The 13,688-nt window shown below is 44.8% G+C and overlaps 1 protein-coding gene across 1 annotated transcript; it reads right to left on the minus strand.

Moving 5' to 3' along the window:
* Positions 1-917: 917 nt before the first annotated feature.
* Positions 918-12,861, minus strand: NIFK (nucleolar protein interacting with the FHA domain of MKI67). The gene is made up of 7 exons (XM_060625350.3): positions 12,677-12,861; positions 11,591-11,728; positions 5,944-6,052; positions 3,828-4,039; positions 2,506-2,571; positions 2,310-2,381; positions 918-1,693 (listed from the first exon to the last, which is right to left on the minus strand). The coding sequence occupies exons 1-7, from the start codon at positions 12,779-12,781 to the stop codon at positions 1,505-1,507; spliced, it is 891 nt and encodes a 296-aa protein (XP_060481333.2). The 5' UTR covers positions 12,782-12,861; the 3' UTR covers positions 918-1,504.
* Between the last annotated feature and the right edge of the window lie 827 nt (positions 12,862-13,688).

Consider the following 13,688-nt stretch of genomic DNA (forward strand, 5'->3'; position numbering starts at 1 on the left):
TGGATGTAAATTTAAAAAATTAAAAAAACAAAAATACTTATTGAGTGTATTCTAGGCCAGCTACCATCCTAGACGTAAAAATCTGCTCTCTGCATACACTTGAAACAAATCCTTATTTGCATTTTATGTCAGAACACCTAGCTCAGTGTCTCATTATTAAAGACTTAACAAATACCAGATGAAAAAATGTTTGGTGGCAACGGGCATTTTTAGTAAATCTGGATTAGCTAAACAAAAGCAAATTTCAAGAGTATCAGAAACTTTAAAATAGTTGAGAAGGCGAAAACCTACTCGTTTACTTCACGACACCCAGGTCCTTATGATGGAATACTAGTCAACCGTAAAAAAAAAAATCTTGCCATTTGCAACGACATGGATGGAGCTGGAGTATTACGCTAAGCAAAACGTCAGCCAGAGAAAGACAAATACCATGATTTCACTCAGACGTGGAATTTAAGAAACAAAGAGAAAAAATGAAAAAAAAAAAAAAGACAAACCAAGAAATACTGTTTTTTAAAGAAAAATATTTATATTTGAGTGAGACAGAATCTGAAGCAGGCTCCTGGCTGTCGGCACAGAGCCCGATGCAGGGCTCGAACTCACACGCTGACATCATGACCTGAGCTGAAGTTGGATGCTTCACCGACTGAGCCCCCCAGGAGCCCTGAAACAGACTTTTAACTATAGAGAACTGATGGTCCCCAGAGGGGAGGTGGGTGGGGGATGGGTGAAACTGGTGATGGGGATTGAGGAGGACACTTGTGATGAGCACCGGGTGTTGTATGAAGTGTGTGTGGGGGGGGGGGGGGGGGGTCACTATACTGCACACCTGAAACCAATATAGCACTCTACGGTAACTACACTGGAATTTAAATAAGCACTTAAAAAGGAAAAGACACCCAAATCCCACTTGCATATAAATGAATTGTAGAAAAAGTTTATTTGCTGGTCACTGATTCTTGAGATACAATTCCACATTGATGATACGAACACAAAATGACAGTCATTAAACCTTGCTAGCCCCCCAAAGACTTAACTTGGTAAAAGCACTCACGTACATATACTTGAAGGGCTTTCTCACTCTCCAAGTAATTTAACTTCCAGTTTCCATCACATGATGTTCAAGTGCTCTTATGGGTTAGCCGTGCACAGTCTAACAGAGAACCATGTAGATGGTCAAGCAAGAGTCTGTATTCTTTATCTGATGGTAACAATAAAAGCTGCAGTAAGTGGGGACTTTTCTATCCAGGAAGAGAAACTAAAGACAGCTATGAAATGTGCAAAGAAAACTAGAGACCAGGACAAAGAGGCAGCGTGAGCCCAGCTACTGCACGCTGCAATGCCAGCAAGGGCAGGTAAGCCGGTTACTGACCGTTTTCCTTACTGACAGTTTGTCCTCCAAGAACCCTGTCAATGGCTGCATTTCACTGCACGTAGTTAAATACAAAGAATTAGCCCTCACAATAAAATCACATTTTTCAGAAGAAATATAATACATTTAGAATCACTGATTGCCTTTTCTTCGTCTTTTTTTCCTTGAGAGTGTAGGTGTTTGAGTCTGCTGTGTTTCTTCTTTTACACCAGGTACAGGCTGTTTGAAAACTATTTCGTTATCTTTATCGTCAACGTTCATTTTAGCCACTTCCGATTTTCGCTTCTCCAAAAATGTTGGTGTGCAAACTGGTGTGGGGCCCTGGATTCAATGAGTAAAACATTGTAATAGAGAAATAAAGGAAGATATTAGGAATGACTTTACCCCCCCCCCCCCCATACTCCTTGCCCTATATTTTTACAAGTTCCCCTGTGTTATTTTAGGCCTGTTTATACCTTTTGGTGATACAAGTGCACATAACACAGCCTAGGCCCTTACCAAAGTTAGTGTCAAGCTCACAATTAACTGGAATAGAACGTGCTCCATTATAGGGTATTAGGGAGAAAACTAGTCTCACATTTGTAAAGATGGTAGCCTCATTTCTCCCTACTGACTCGGTCACTTTGCCGAAAAGGTAAACAGTGCCATACGCTCACAGTAACTTTTGCTAAGCTCACTGCATCTGCCAAATCACCAGGATTTACTAAAACAATCACAAGGTTAAATTTGAAATTTTAATAAAGTGACAGCAGCATGGACTGCTTTTCCTCTTTTATCTTTTTAAAGTAATCTCTACACCCATCATGGGGCTAGAACTCACGACCCTGAGATTAAGACTCACATGCTCCACCAACTGAGCCAGCCAGGTGCCCCTGCTTTTCCTCTTTCAAATCATTTCTATAATACCCCATTTCCAGAACAGTGAACACAATTTTACCTGGCTATCCACAGTCTGCTCAGGGGTGCCAGGAGTACACGGAGCTTTTTTCTTCTTCTTCTTTGATAAGACCTTCAACAAATTTTAAGAGACTTCACCAATCTGCATATTTATCAGCAACAGTAGTCTTGAATATGTATTTCCCCATTTATCTTTCCCTTATACCTGGCATATAACATGATAAAAAAAATTTTACCTGGCTATTTGTAGATTTCTGAAGACCAGTGTCTGAAGCACTTCTTTTTTTCTTTTTACATAAAACCTTAAATAAAGAAATGAACTGGCAATGTCACATATGTACGCCATTTACATGCTTAACTTATTAGATCCTTACACGCATAATCAGTAAATCCTCTCCAAATGACAAAGCATTTCAATTTAAAAACCAAAACCCAGGATCTTAAGGCAAAACTGGGAGAGAGACCCTCACTAAGGAATGGGCACAGCTGTGGAGGTTGAAGTAGGGCCAAACCTGAAGTTGGCCATACAGAAACCCGAGTCAGATGTGAACCAGAGGAATGGTAACAACAAAAGCTACAGTTGGTTAAAGTCCGACTCTTGATATTGGCTTGGGTTGTGATGTCAACTGGGCTCCGCGTTGACAGTGTGGAGCCTGCTTGGGATTCTCTCTCTCAAAAAAAAACAAAACAAAACAAACAAAAAAAATATATATATACACACACAAATATATATATCAAAAAAAAAAAAAAAGAAACGTGAACTGGAAGAATGCGAAAAGGCGGGCCCCGTCTTAGCCAAGTTCAGGATTGGGCAACGAAACAGGGCTGCTCTTGCAAAAACCAGCAAACAGGCTATGGGAGAGTCATTTTTTGCAGGCCTGTTTTGCAGCTTCACTGTCCCGGCTCCCACACGGTTCCCACGAGCGCCAGGGCCCTGGGACGGTGACACGCTATTTTAACACCTACTGGGAAAGTGTGTGTTTAGGATTCGAGCAAGAAGCGAACAGCCAGGAATTTGAAAATCCGTGCTAACTCATTTTCATTAAGTTGTCTCGTATATTTCAACCCCTGGCTCATTTAATTCGCAGAACTGACGCTTATTGGTTAATTCCAATCTATATGTTAAGAAGAAATATTTCTAATTCCAAAATCAGAATGGCAATAAGAAAGATCGTTGATTCACAGCCTTGATGTTTAAGGAGAGCATATAATAAACCAAACATTTCATTCTGAATGACATCTTCAATAGTTTTCTATAAGCATTATAGTTTTTGGTTAAACAGTGGTTTAACTTCAGTAACTTAAAAACAGATCATAAAAATTTTGCAAATGACCTAATCCCTTTCAAGAGTTTCCTCTTCTGTATAATGGAAATAACGGGATCTACGCTAACAAACTTTTAGAAGAAACCTACAGTGCAAGGTTTCAAAAACTTAGACAAAGCCTCAACACTGGGCTAGACACTTTATGTATAAAACCATAAACAGGCTGTAATTATTGAGGAACAAAGCTCACCCCGTGAAAAACTATGAAAAACATTTTGTGAAAGAATATTTACCAGTGGAGGAAAATCATAATCAATTCCTTTTTTGGCTAATCTCTTCCTGAGTAACTTTTCTTTCTTTTTAAATCGCTCCTCCATCTGTAGCTTTTGAAGAAGTGTCCGATTCTGATTATACCGTTTCACTGCTGGAAAGGATGGCTTTTTAAATGGAATATGCCACTCTCTAAAAAGTTCTTCGTGTACCTTTTCAGGTGGTATAAAATGACCTAGATGTAAGAGAAAGAAAGAAAAGTGTTTCCAAACCAACGGGACGGAGAGGATTCAATGTTTTTGTCAAGATAATGGGTCTCCCGTTTTCAAGAGCAAGAGTGAAAGAATAAGGGGGCGGGGGGGGGGGGGGGGCGGCTAAAGGAAAGGCATACAGGCAACAATTATTGTTAAACGCCAAGAACTAATCCAGGAGCCAGGAATACGTAAGTGAACAAGAGGAGTCATAGAAGGGCATGTCGTGGTGGCATCAAGCCTGGGGGCAGGGGTCCTTAAAGCTCGCAGGATCTCAGACTGTGACCTGCCGTAGCAGAAAGATCCCGTTCAGCTCATCTCTGCGTACCTTCCTCTCCAGGACTAAGCCAGCTTCCCCTGATCTCCATCTCTCTGCTTACGGGCCCTTTGCAGGCCGTGGCGGCACACCGGGACTGTTCGCAAAGGCAGGCCCAACCCTCGACATCGACTTTCAACCGACACGTGGTGAGTTGGTAAGTACCCCAGTTCCCTCGCCTGGGGGTTGGGGTAACTCGGTCTCCCCGTGCTACCCAGCAGGATGGAGCCCAGCCGCCTACGCACTACGGTGCTTGCCAGCTCACCCTCAGTGACTTCCTTGTCCCCGGACTTCTCTACTCCCTGCAAGTATTTTCCTCGGCTCACCTCCAAAACACACTACTTCCACTCAAAAAAAAAAAAAAAAAAAAAGAGAGAGAGAGAGAGAGACAACGCGGCTAATCCTCCATTTGAACTCCTATCAGAGTTCAGAACCTCTCGTGTGATCTTTCGAAGTCAGACCCAGCACAGCACTGATCCTACACATGCCGTCCCGACATGTTTTCGGTCGCCTCTTGGGCCCATCTCCTCCCGGCAAGAGCCATGCTTTTTATGTGCGAAATGAATCCATGACCTCGACGAGGCTGCTGGGATTCTCTCTCCCAGCGACGGGAACCGAGGGAGGGTGATGCTGCCTGGGCAGGTCGTCAGCCGCGTGTGTGGCTCCGGCACCTGGGATGGTCACACAATCCACCATCAGTGCAGAGAAGCCAAAACTTAGACTCTGCCTCCAGAGGCACCGGGCTCCGGACAGGGGTGCTCTGCGAATGCAGAGCTGGCAGCCCCACTCTCTGTGGGCCGCACTGAGCTGGCGTCGCCCCCCTCTGCTCCTCTCTTGTGGATGAGCCGCGGCCACCGTCATTCACACGACTCTCAGATGGGACTTCTTGCCTTTTAAATTTTTTTTTTTTTTTAACGTTTATTTATTTTTGAGACAGAGAGAGACAGAGCATGAACAGAGGACGGTCAGAGAGAGAGGGAGACACAGAATCTGAAACAGGCTCCAGGCTCTGAGCGGTCAGCACAGAGCCCGATGCAGAGCTCGAACTCACGGACTGTGAGATCGTGACCTGAGCTGAAGTCGGCCGCTTGACCGACTGAGCCACCCAGGCGCCCCGGACTTCTTGCCTTTAACCTTATCCCATCTAGGACCCATTAATGGCTTCCCCTTGCCCTCAGGATATCTTCTCAACTCCCAGATTTACATGCCCGGCCATCAGTAACCTGACCTCCTCTCATCTCCTGGCTCCCCTCACATTCCTTCACAGGCAAGTAAGTACCATCAGTCACCTCTCGCTTTGCACGTGCTGTCCCCTGGCGCACTCCCATTCAATCTTCAGGTTTCCACCTAAAGACCCTTCCTCGGGGGAGCCTTCCACATCCCATGAGTGATCGGGCACCTGCCCTTCCATGCACTCCTAGTGACTCGTCCTACTTCCATCTCGGCACACACGGCTCTCACTCTAGCAGATTTTAAAATCCCAACTGGAAATCTGTCTAGAAAATGCACTCCTATCTCTGCACTTAAGTCCTCACAATGCATCCCCACAGAATGCGAGAGAAGAGCACTTACACTTCAAGAGTCTTTCACCAAAAAGGTAGTTGTTCATTGTTTCAGCAACTATCTTGGCAACATCTTCAGACGCAAACTCCACAAACGCGTAGCCTTTACTATTTCCAGTCTGCAATGGAACACCCACCAACAAAATTAGAACAATCAAATTCTTACCAGTACTGAAACTCTTAAAATGCCATTAATTTAAATAACGTACGTAAGCCCCATTACTAAATAACATTACGACACCTTTAATTCTAACTTCAATGCACGGTGTGGGGATTGTTACGGGAAAAGAAAAAAATCCAAAATAGTCTGAACTATCTTGAGTTGTTCCTGGGATTTCTTTTTGTATTTTTCATTTCATTTGCTTATTTTGAGAGCGAGTGAGCAAACAGGGGAATGGCAGATAGAGGGAGAGAGAGAATCTCAAGCAGGCTCCACACTGTTAGTGCCAAGCCCAACTCAGGACTTGAATCCGTGAAATGTGAGATCATGACCTGAGTTGAAACAAGAGTCAGACGCTTGGACTGAGCCACCCACGCGCCCCTGAGGTATACCTGAGATTCTGATCACGTGATAAATACACTACTAGTACAACTGGAATTTACTGTATAAAGGAAATCTGGTAGGGCCCACAGTCGTTTACTCATCACCAGTTTCAACGGTAGTCACTTTATTCGTCTATTAACAATGCCCAGCAGAGGGGTGCCTGGCTGGCTCAGTCTGTAGAACATGGGACTCTTGGTCTCAGGGCTGTAAGGTCTAGCCCCACGACCGCACGCTCGGAGTGGAGCCTACTCAAAACAAGACAAAACAAAACAAAACAAAACAAAACAGGCGTCTGGGTGGCTCAGTCGGTTAAGCGTCTGACTCCTGACTTTGGCTCAGGTTAAGATCTCATGGTTTGTGGGTTCAAGTTCTGTGTTGGGCTCTGCACTGACGGTGCAGAACCTGCTTGGGATTCTCTCTCCCTCTCAAAATAAATAAATACTTAGGTTGTTTTTTTTTCCCCTGAAGTGTATTGATTTATTTCGAAGGTGGGGGGAGGGGGGCAGGGAATCCCAAGCTGACCCTGCACTGTCAGTGTGCGGAGCCTGATCTGGGGCTCGAACTGGAGAACTGTGAGACTGTGACCTGAGCTGAAATCAAGAGTCGGTCGCTTAGCTGACTGAGCCACCCAGGCACCCCAAATAAGTTAACATTTAAAAAACAAAACAAAACCCAAAACAACGCTCAGCAGATAGCGTGGTGGTTCACAGAGAAAGCAGGTAATATAATTTTCATTCTACACATAAGAACTGGGAAGACACTAACTCCTCAGTGTCACCAAGCTAATCAATAAAATACTGTGTTCATTTTCGGGGCACCTGGGTGACTCCGCTGGCAGCCAGCTCTTGATCTGAGCTCAGGTCTTGACCTCAAGGTTGTGAGTTCAAGCCCCGTGTTGCACTCCACACCCAGCATGGCACCAAATAAATAAATAAACAAATAAATATTGTGTTCCTTTTCACGTTTTCTAGTGACCGGTCGTCTTCATGACTGATGGTAAAGGGATGCTGCCACCATCTCCTGAAATGCACATCCTGGGTTCCTGCTCTCCACACAACATAGTGTGTCTTCTCACTTGTCTTAATAACAAGAGCACGGGTTCTAGAGTCCAAATGCCCAAGTCTGGATCCTAGCTGTGACAGTTAGGCAAGTAATGTTAAGCCTCAGTGTTTCATTCTATTAAATGGGGAAAGAATAAGCACTCTCGCGGGGCTGCTATGAAGAAATAATCTGTAAGCGCTCCAAGGGATGTTAGTCAGGCATTTGAATGTTCTTTAGAGTGGCAGAGGATGCCATCCCCAAATATGCTACCCCGGCATAAGGATTATTTTGAGCTGAAGGCAACCGGGAAGTAGTGGATGACGAAAAAGCCGTTTGCCGTCCTCCATTTGCCTAAGAGCAGGACACGAATTTACAGGGTTCCGGCCAGAAAATCTAGGAGTGTAGGTGAAAGCCAATCTTTCTTCCCTTACGGCTCCAATTATCAGTAACGATAACTATTTCACAATTTTGCATTAAACATATCTTTGGCTACGGGTCAAAATTGGTGACAAAATTAAGGAAACGAGCAGGAGGCTCGTTTGTAACACCGCGGTGCCGCTAACTAGCAGCTCTGGGTGCGTCGGCTGTCACTTACCTGCAGCAAGACTGTGGTAAAACTTTGTATGTCTGAAAATCCCTCATAATACCACCTCTTTTTTTTTTTTTTTTTAGTTTGTTTGTTTATTTATTAAGAGGCAGGGAGGGAGGGAAGGTGGGTGTAAGCAGGGGAGGGGCAGAGACACAATCCCAAGCAGACTCCACACCATCAGTCCAGAACCCTATGCGGGGCTTGATCCCACAAACTGAGAGATCATGGTATGCGCGGAGGTGCGCTGGATGCTTAACTGACTGAGCCATCCAGGTGCCCCCTATAATCCCAACTCTTAACAGGGAGGGGGAAGATGGTGGAGTGGAAGACACACACTGATTCCAACTTACTGTACCACATTGTAAACAGGCATAAACCTTCTGAAAAGTGACTCGAAAATACATATCAAGTGTCTAAAAAAAGAAACAAATAAAAAACCAAAAAAAGCCAGGGGTACCTGGTGGGCTCAGCTGGTAGAGCATGTGACTTCTGATCTTAGGGTTGTAAGTCTGAGCCCCACATTGGGTGTAGAAATTACTTACAAATAAAATCTGTAGGGGCGCCTAGGTGGTTCAGTCATTAAGTGTCTGACTCTTGATTTTGGCTCAGGTCATGATCTCCTGGTTTGTGGGATTGAGCCCTGTGTTGGGCTCTGCTCTGACAGCATGGAGCCTGCTTGAGATTGAGATTCTTTCACCTTCTCCCATCCTTCCTTTCTCCCTCTGTCTCTCCCCTGCTTACCTGTAAGCTCTCAAAATAAACTTAAAAAACAAAAAAAACCAAAAAAAAGCGCCAAGCTTTTACCTAGTGGTATCAGAATGTTGGAAGTACTGTGCAAACAGTCAAAATTGGGGTGAGTGGGGAAGGTGGCAGCTTTATTATGCAACAATGCTGAAAATGGTACATTTTAGTGCATCTCCTTAAGGAGCGAGCTTTCTAAAAGAAAACTGACCTTAACTCTTCTTCAAAAAAGCCAATGTCAAGAAAAGCAAAACAATTAAGCCAAAAGGGCAAGAAGACTGTTCTAGATATGCTAAAGAGCTAGAACCAAACACAATGCATGAACCCTGATTGGATTTCAGAATGGGTAGGGGAAAAATAATCTTCTGATTATTAACTGAAAAAATTGAGCTGAAGAATAAAATATAAACTTGAAACAAATATGACATGTATGTTCCTGGTGCTAGTTTAGTAGGTTATGCGTCTACCTCTTAGTTTCGGCTCAGGTCGTGATCTCATGGTGGCGGGACTAAGCCCCACGTAGGGCTCCGTGCTGAGCACAGAGCCTGATTGGGATTCTCTCTTGCTCTCAAAAAAAAAAAAAAAAAAAAAAAAAAAAAGTAATGAAAAGAACTGGATTCATGAATAGTTAATTCCCTGGACTTGGGGAGAAAATGAAAAGGATTGGGGAAGGGTACAAAAGGGGACCTCAAGTCTACCTATAATTTCTTTCTTTCTTTTTAAAAAAAAAAATTTTTTTTAAACATTTATTGATTTTTGAGACAGAGAGAGACAGAGCATGAACGGGCGAGGGTCAGAGAGAGGGAGACACAGAATCCGAAACGGGCTCCAGGCTCTGAGCGGTCAGCACAGAGCCTGACACGGGGCTCGAACTCACGGACCGCGAGATCATGACCTGAGCCGAAGTCGGCCGCTTAACCGACTGAGCCACCCAGGCGCCCCTATAATTTATTTCTTAAAGAACAAAGATCTGAAACAAGTGTATGAGATCAAGCTGACACCTGATGAAAGTAAATGGTGGATCACTGAACAGTCATCAAATATGCCAGCAGACTTTAGGATGTTTAAAATACCTCACCCACATAATACACAACCATTACAAAGAGGCAAATGGAAAAACAAGGGGAGGAATACAGACAAAATGTTATTTTGCTTAGGATGGGAGACACTAGGGCATTTTAAGGTTAAAATCCTCTTTAATGTCGAGATGTTGCTTTGACAACAAAAAACTTCGGATCTGTGCTTTTATGACAATCAGCAGATAACAGGTGCATCTCTCTCCCCTCACACACCAAATTGAATATAAAATTTAACTTTGATAAAAGGTGGAAAAAGTGTATCAAGAAAAAACAGATTCCAACAGTGAGAGGTCTATGGTTATAACCCAAAGCGGATGTGTGCAGGGAAGAAAATACAGTGGCCGCTCCTCTATTAGGAAAACAAAGCATATAAACTTTTTCTTTACTAGAAGGGAGGTACAATATAACAGCAACATTTATAAAAGATTTACTGCTGGTATCAGTCACTGTTCTAAAACTTTACATTCATTACCTTGTTTAATTTTTCATCATATTCTTCTAGGAGGTGTTTGCTATTTTATTTTATTCACATTTTACAGACAAGAAAATTGAAGCATGGAGAAATTACATAACTGGTCCAAGGTCATACAATGAGTGACCTGTACAACCAGGGTTCAAACCTAGGTGGTCTGGCTTCAGTGTCCTTATACTTAACTACTCAGTATACAGCCCTTTGCTATCATAGGGATGCCTGTGCCAGAGGCTAATACAAGACATTCGTACTTGAGGCACCTGGGTGGCTCAGTTGTTTGCATGTCTGACTTTGACTCAGGTCATGATCAGGTGTGTGAGTTCGAGCCCCACATTGGGCTCACTGCTGTCAGCAAAGAGCCCACCCCGGATCCTCTGTTCCCCTTTTTCTGCCTCTCCCCCACTTGTGCTGTCTCTCTCTCAAAATAAACATTAAAAATAAATATTCTCGGGGCGCCTGGGTGGTTCAGTCAGTTGAGTGCCTGACTTCGGCTCAGGTCATGATCTCACAGCTCGTGAGTTTGAGCCCCGTGTCGGGCTCTGTGCTGACAGCTCAGAGCCTGGAGTCTGCTTCGGATTCTGTGTCTCCCTCTCTCTCTGCCCCTAACCCACTTGCATTCTGTCTCTGTCTCTCTCAAAAATAAATAAACATTAAATAAACAAACAAACAAATATTTTTGGGGTGCCTGGGTGGCTCAGTCAGTGGAGTGTCTGACTTCAGCCTAGTTCATGATCTTGCTTGTCCTGAGTTCAAGCCCCAAATCAGGCTCTGTGCTGACAGCTCAGAGCCTGGAGCCTGCTTCGAATTCTGTGTCTCCCTCTCTCTCTCTGCCCCTTGTCTGCTCATGTCCTATCTCTCAAAAATAAACATTAAAAAAAATTTTTTTTAAATATTAAAAAAAAAAAGATACTCATACTTGCTCCTCAAACTGAAGTTCATGTACCCGTGGCCTAGTAACCATAGAATAAATAGGATTCATTTATCAGGATTATCAATTTAAATTGAGGATTTGGAGCAATTTAAAAAAAAATAGCAAAACAAACATTTACATTAATACTGATTGTGCCTTTGTTGCCGGTTCTAAATCTTACCCTCCCCTTTCTGATATGAACTGTGATAAACAATAGTATATAAACGTGCATTGTAAAGTGTCAAAACTTACTTGTAAGACATAAAACGATCTAATCTTACCCGTTTACTTCTGGACAGTCTGAATCTCGTAACAGTACCAAACTGGGAGAAATATGCTCGGATCTGGGTTTCGTAAAGCGCTGGAGGTAAGTGGCCCACATAGATTACTCCAGGAGTAAGTTTCTCTTTCTCCTTTCGCTGAAGACGTAAAGACCAGGTAAACAAAACTTTTAATTAAAAAAAATCACATTGCAACACAACTTCAAGACTGCTGGCTTTCAGTCGAAGACAAAAGACTTGCCCTGCATTTCCAATGACAGAGTAGTAATTAAAAACTTTGGTGTTTAACGTCTACCTCCCCAAGAGGGCAGCGGTCTAGTGGTAGGTAGGTAGTCTTAGCCTCCAGTATCGCAGCACCCAGCGCCCTGTAAACGTTCAGTAAGTATATGCTGAATCGATGGATAAGCAATATTTGCACACATCATTTTAAATCTTCTGGCCAAACTCCACACAAATATACCCTTCAATTTTGCTTGCAGTTCACCGTTTACTCACACCCACTGAACTGAACAATTTGAAGACACTGACTTTCACAATCCCGAACAACCTTCTAGCACCTCAGTCATGCCCTTGCTTTCTATAAGCAAGAACTTTCACTTTTGTCAAATGTGTGTTTTATGCTTAAAAACCAAGGCAAATACAACTTGATGTCACGGGCCCTAGTCAGCCAATGAAACTCGGCAAACACTGTCTTTTAAGAACTCCAAAATCACCAACTGGGCAAACAAAACTCTCAAATTCGGGGGCAAGGCGGAGGCGTGACAGCTCTAACCTGGGGTTGATTCCATTCCCAACAGCTGGCTCTCTCCCCTGGCATCACCCCGATTACCTCCCGCGTATTTCCATAGGAGACCCCTAAGGCCTACACGGCCAAATTCCATCTCTCGATCGGCATACCTCTTCCGGTCTCGGGGAGGCCTTGGCCTCCAAGCTCGTTAAGGCCGGCGGGCCACCCCGAGAGACGCTGGCGCGAGCAAGGCGAGGAGCGCGGGGGCAGGGAACCGCACGGGCTTCCGCGCTGTCCCGGAGACCCCCAGACCCGGCTTGCCGCCTCCCCTCTCAGTTCGGCCCGCGGTGGCTGCTCACCTGGGTTGCGCGCCGGCGAGACTGCGCCACCTCCTTCTGAAACTTGGCCTCCTCCTGCGGGTTCAGTGACAGGAACGGCTTAGCCGGGCCTGCAAAGACCGCCATGGGGACAGCTTCCAAGCCGAAGAGCTCCACGCGGCGGCCCCGGAAACGCCGAGCACTCAGGTCCTCCAAAGCGGAAGTGGAGGCAGGAGACCTGCGCGGCGAGGCGCGGGGGGCGGGGCATAAAGCGCGGGATGGGGCGGAGCCGGGAGGGCCCCGAGCGAACACGGGCGCCCACTGCTGGCCGGGCCCCGCTTGGCCTTGCTCTCTTTCCGGCCACCTGTCTAAAATGGCAGACGCTAACTTGTTCCCGTCTATGTTGCGGCCAACCAATTTCAAAGAGAGGTTCGAGCCCCACGTTGGGTGTAGATTCCTTAAAAATAAAATCTTTAAAAACAAATAAAACACAACCAAGTAAATTTGAAGATCTAAATCGTTTTATTAAATGACTCATGAACCAGGCGGCATCCTATCTACCAAGTAGAAAGGAACTCCGTGGAGCTGCAGAAAAGGAAAGGTTTTTAAAGGCAAAGGGGATGGGAGGGGAATTATTAGAAAATAATGCATTGTTACCTGTCACCCTCCTAAGGCAGAGGGAAGGCATCTATCAGAATGACCTCCGGTTTGGCAGATTAAAGTTTACGGGGGTGGGGGTGGGGTGTGAACTATAGTCCAGTTAGGTATTAAGTCTTCGTTTACTTACATGGGTCCTTAACATAAATGACTGCATTGGGGGCTAGTAGTTTTCTAAGATCAAGAGTTTCTGAGATCAAGAGTTGGATGCTCTACCAACTGAGCCAGACAGGTGCCCCTGGATTTTGTTCTTTAACACAGGGAAAGTAGGGTGTGGAGTGGAGTGGAGGCGACAGCAGCAATCCAAACAGAGCTGGTGCGGGGGGATCGTGGTGGCAGGTGTTCTGGCACCCGGGACGGCCAAGTTTGGCGGGCGCCCAGGTGTATGTGTGGGAAG

This window comes from Panthera onca, chromosome C1, assembly GCF_046562875.1.
Source record: "Panthera onca isolate mPanOnc1 chromosome C1, mPanOnc1 haplotype 2, whole genome shotgun sequence".
NCBI lineage: Eukaryota > Metazoa > Chordata > Mammalia > Carnivora > Felidae > Panthera > Panthera onca.

What these genes read in the sequence shown, in the direction of transcription:
- NIFK (XM_060625350.3), bottom strand. Translation starts at nt 12,781, where the DNA reads ATGGCGGTCTTTGCAGGCCCGGCTAAGCCGTTCCTGTCACTGAACCCG. An exon ending in CTCGCCGGCGCGCAACCCAG is followed by an intron (nt 11,729 to 12,676) that starts GTGAGCAGCCAC and finishes TTACGTCTTCAG; the next exon opens with CGAAAGGAGAAAGAGAAACT. An exon ending in GACTGTCCAGAAGTAAACGG is followed by an intron (nt 6,053 to 11,590) that starts GTAAGATTAGAT and finishes GTTCCATTGCAG; the next exon opens with ACTGGAAATAGTAAAGGCTA.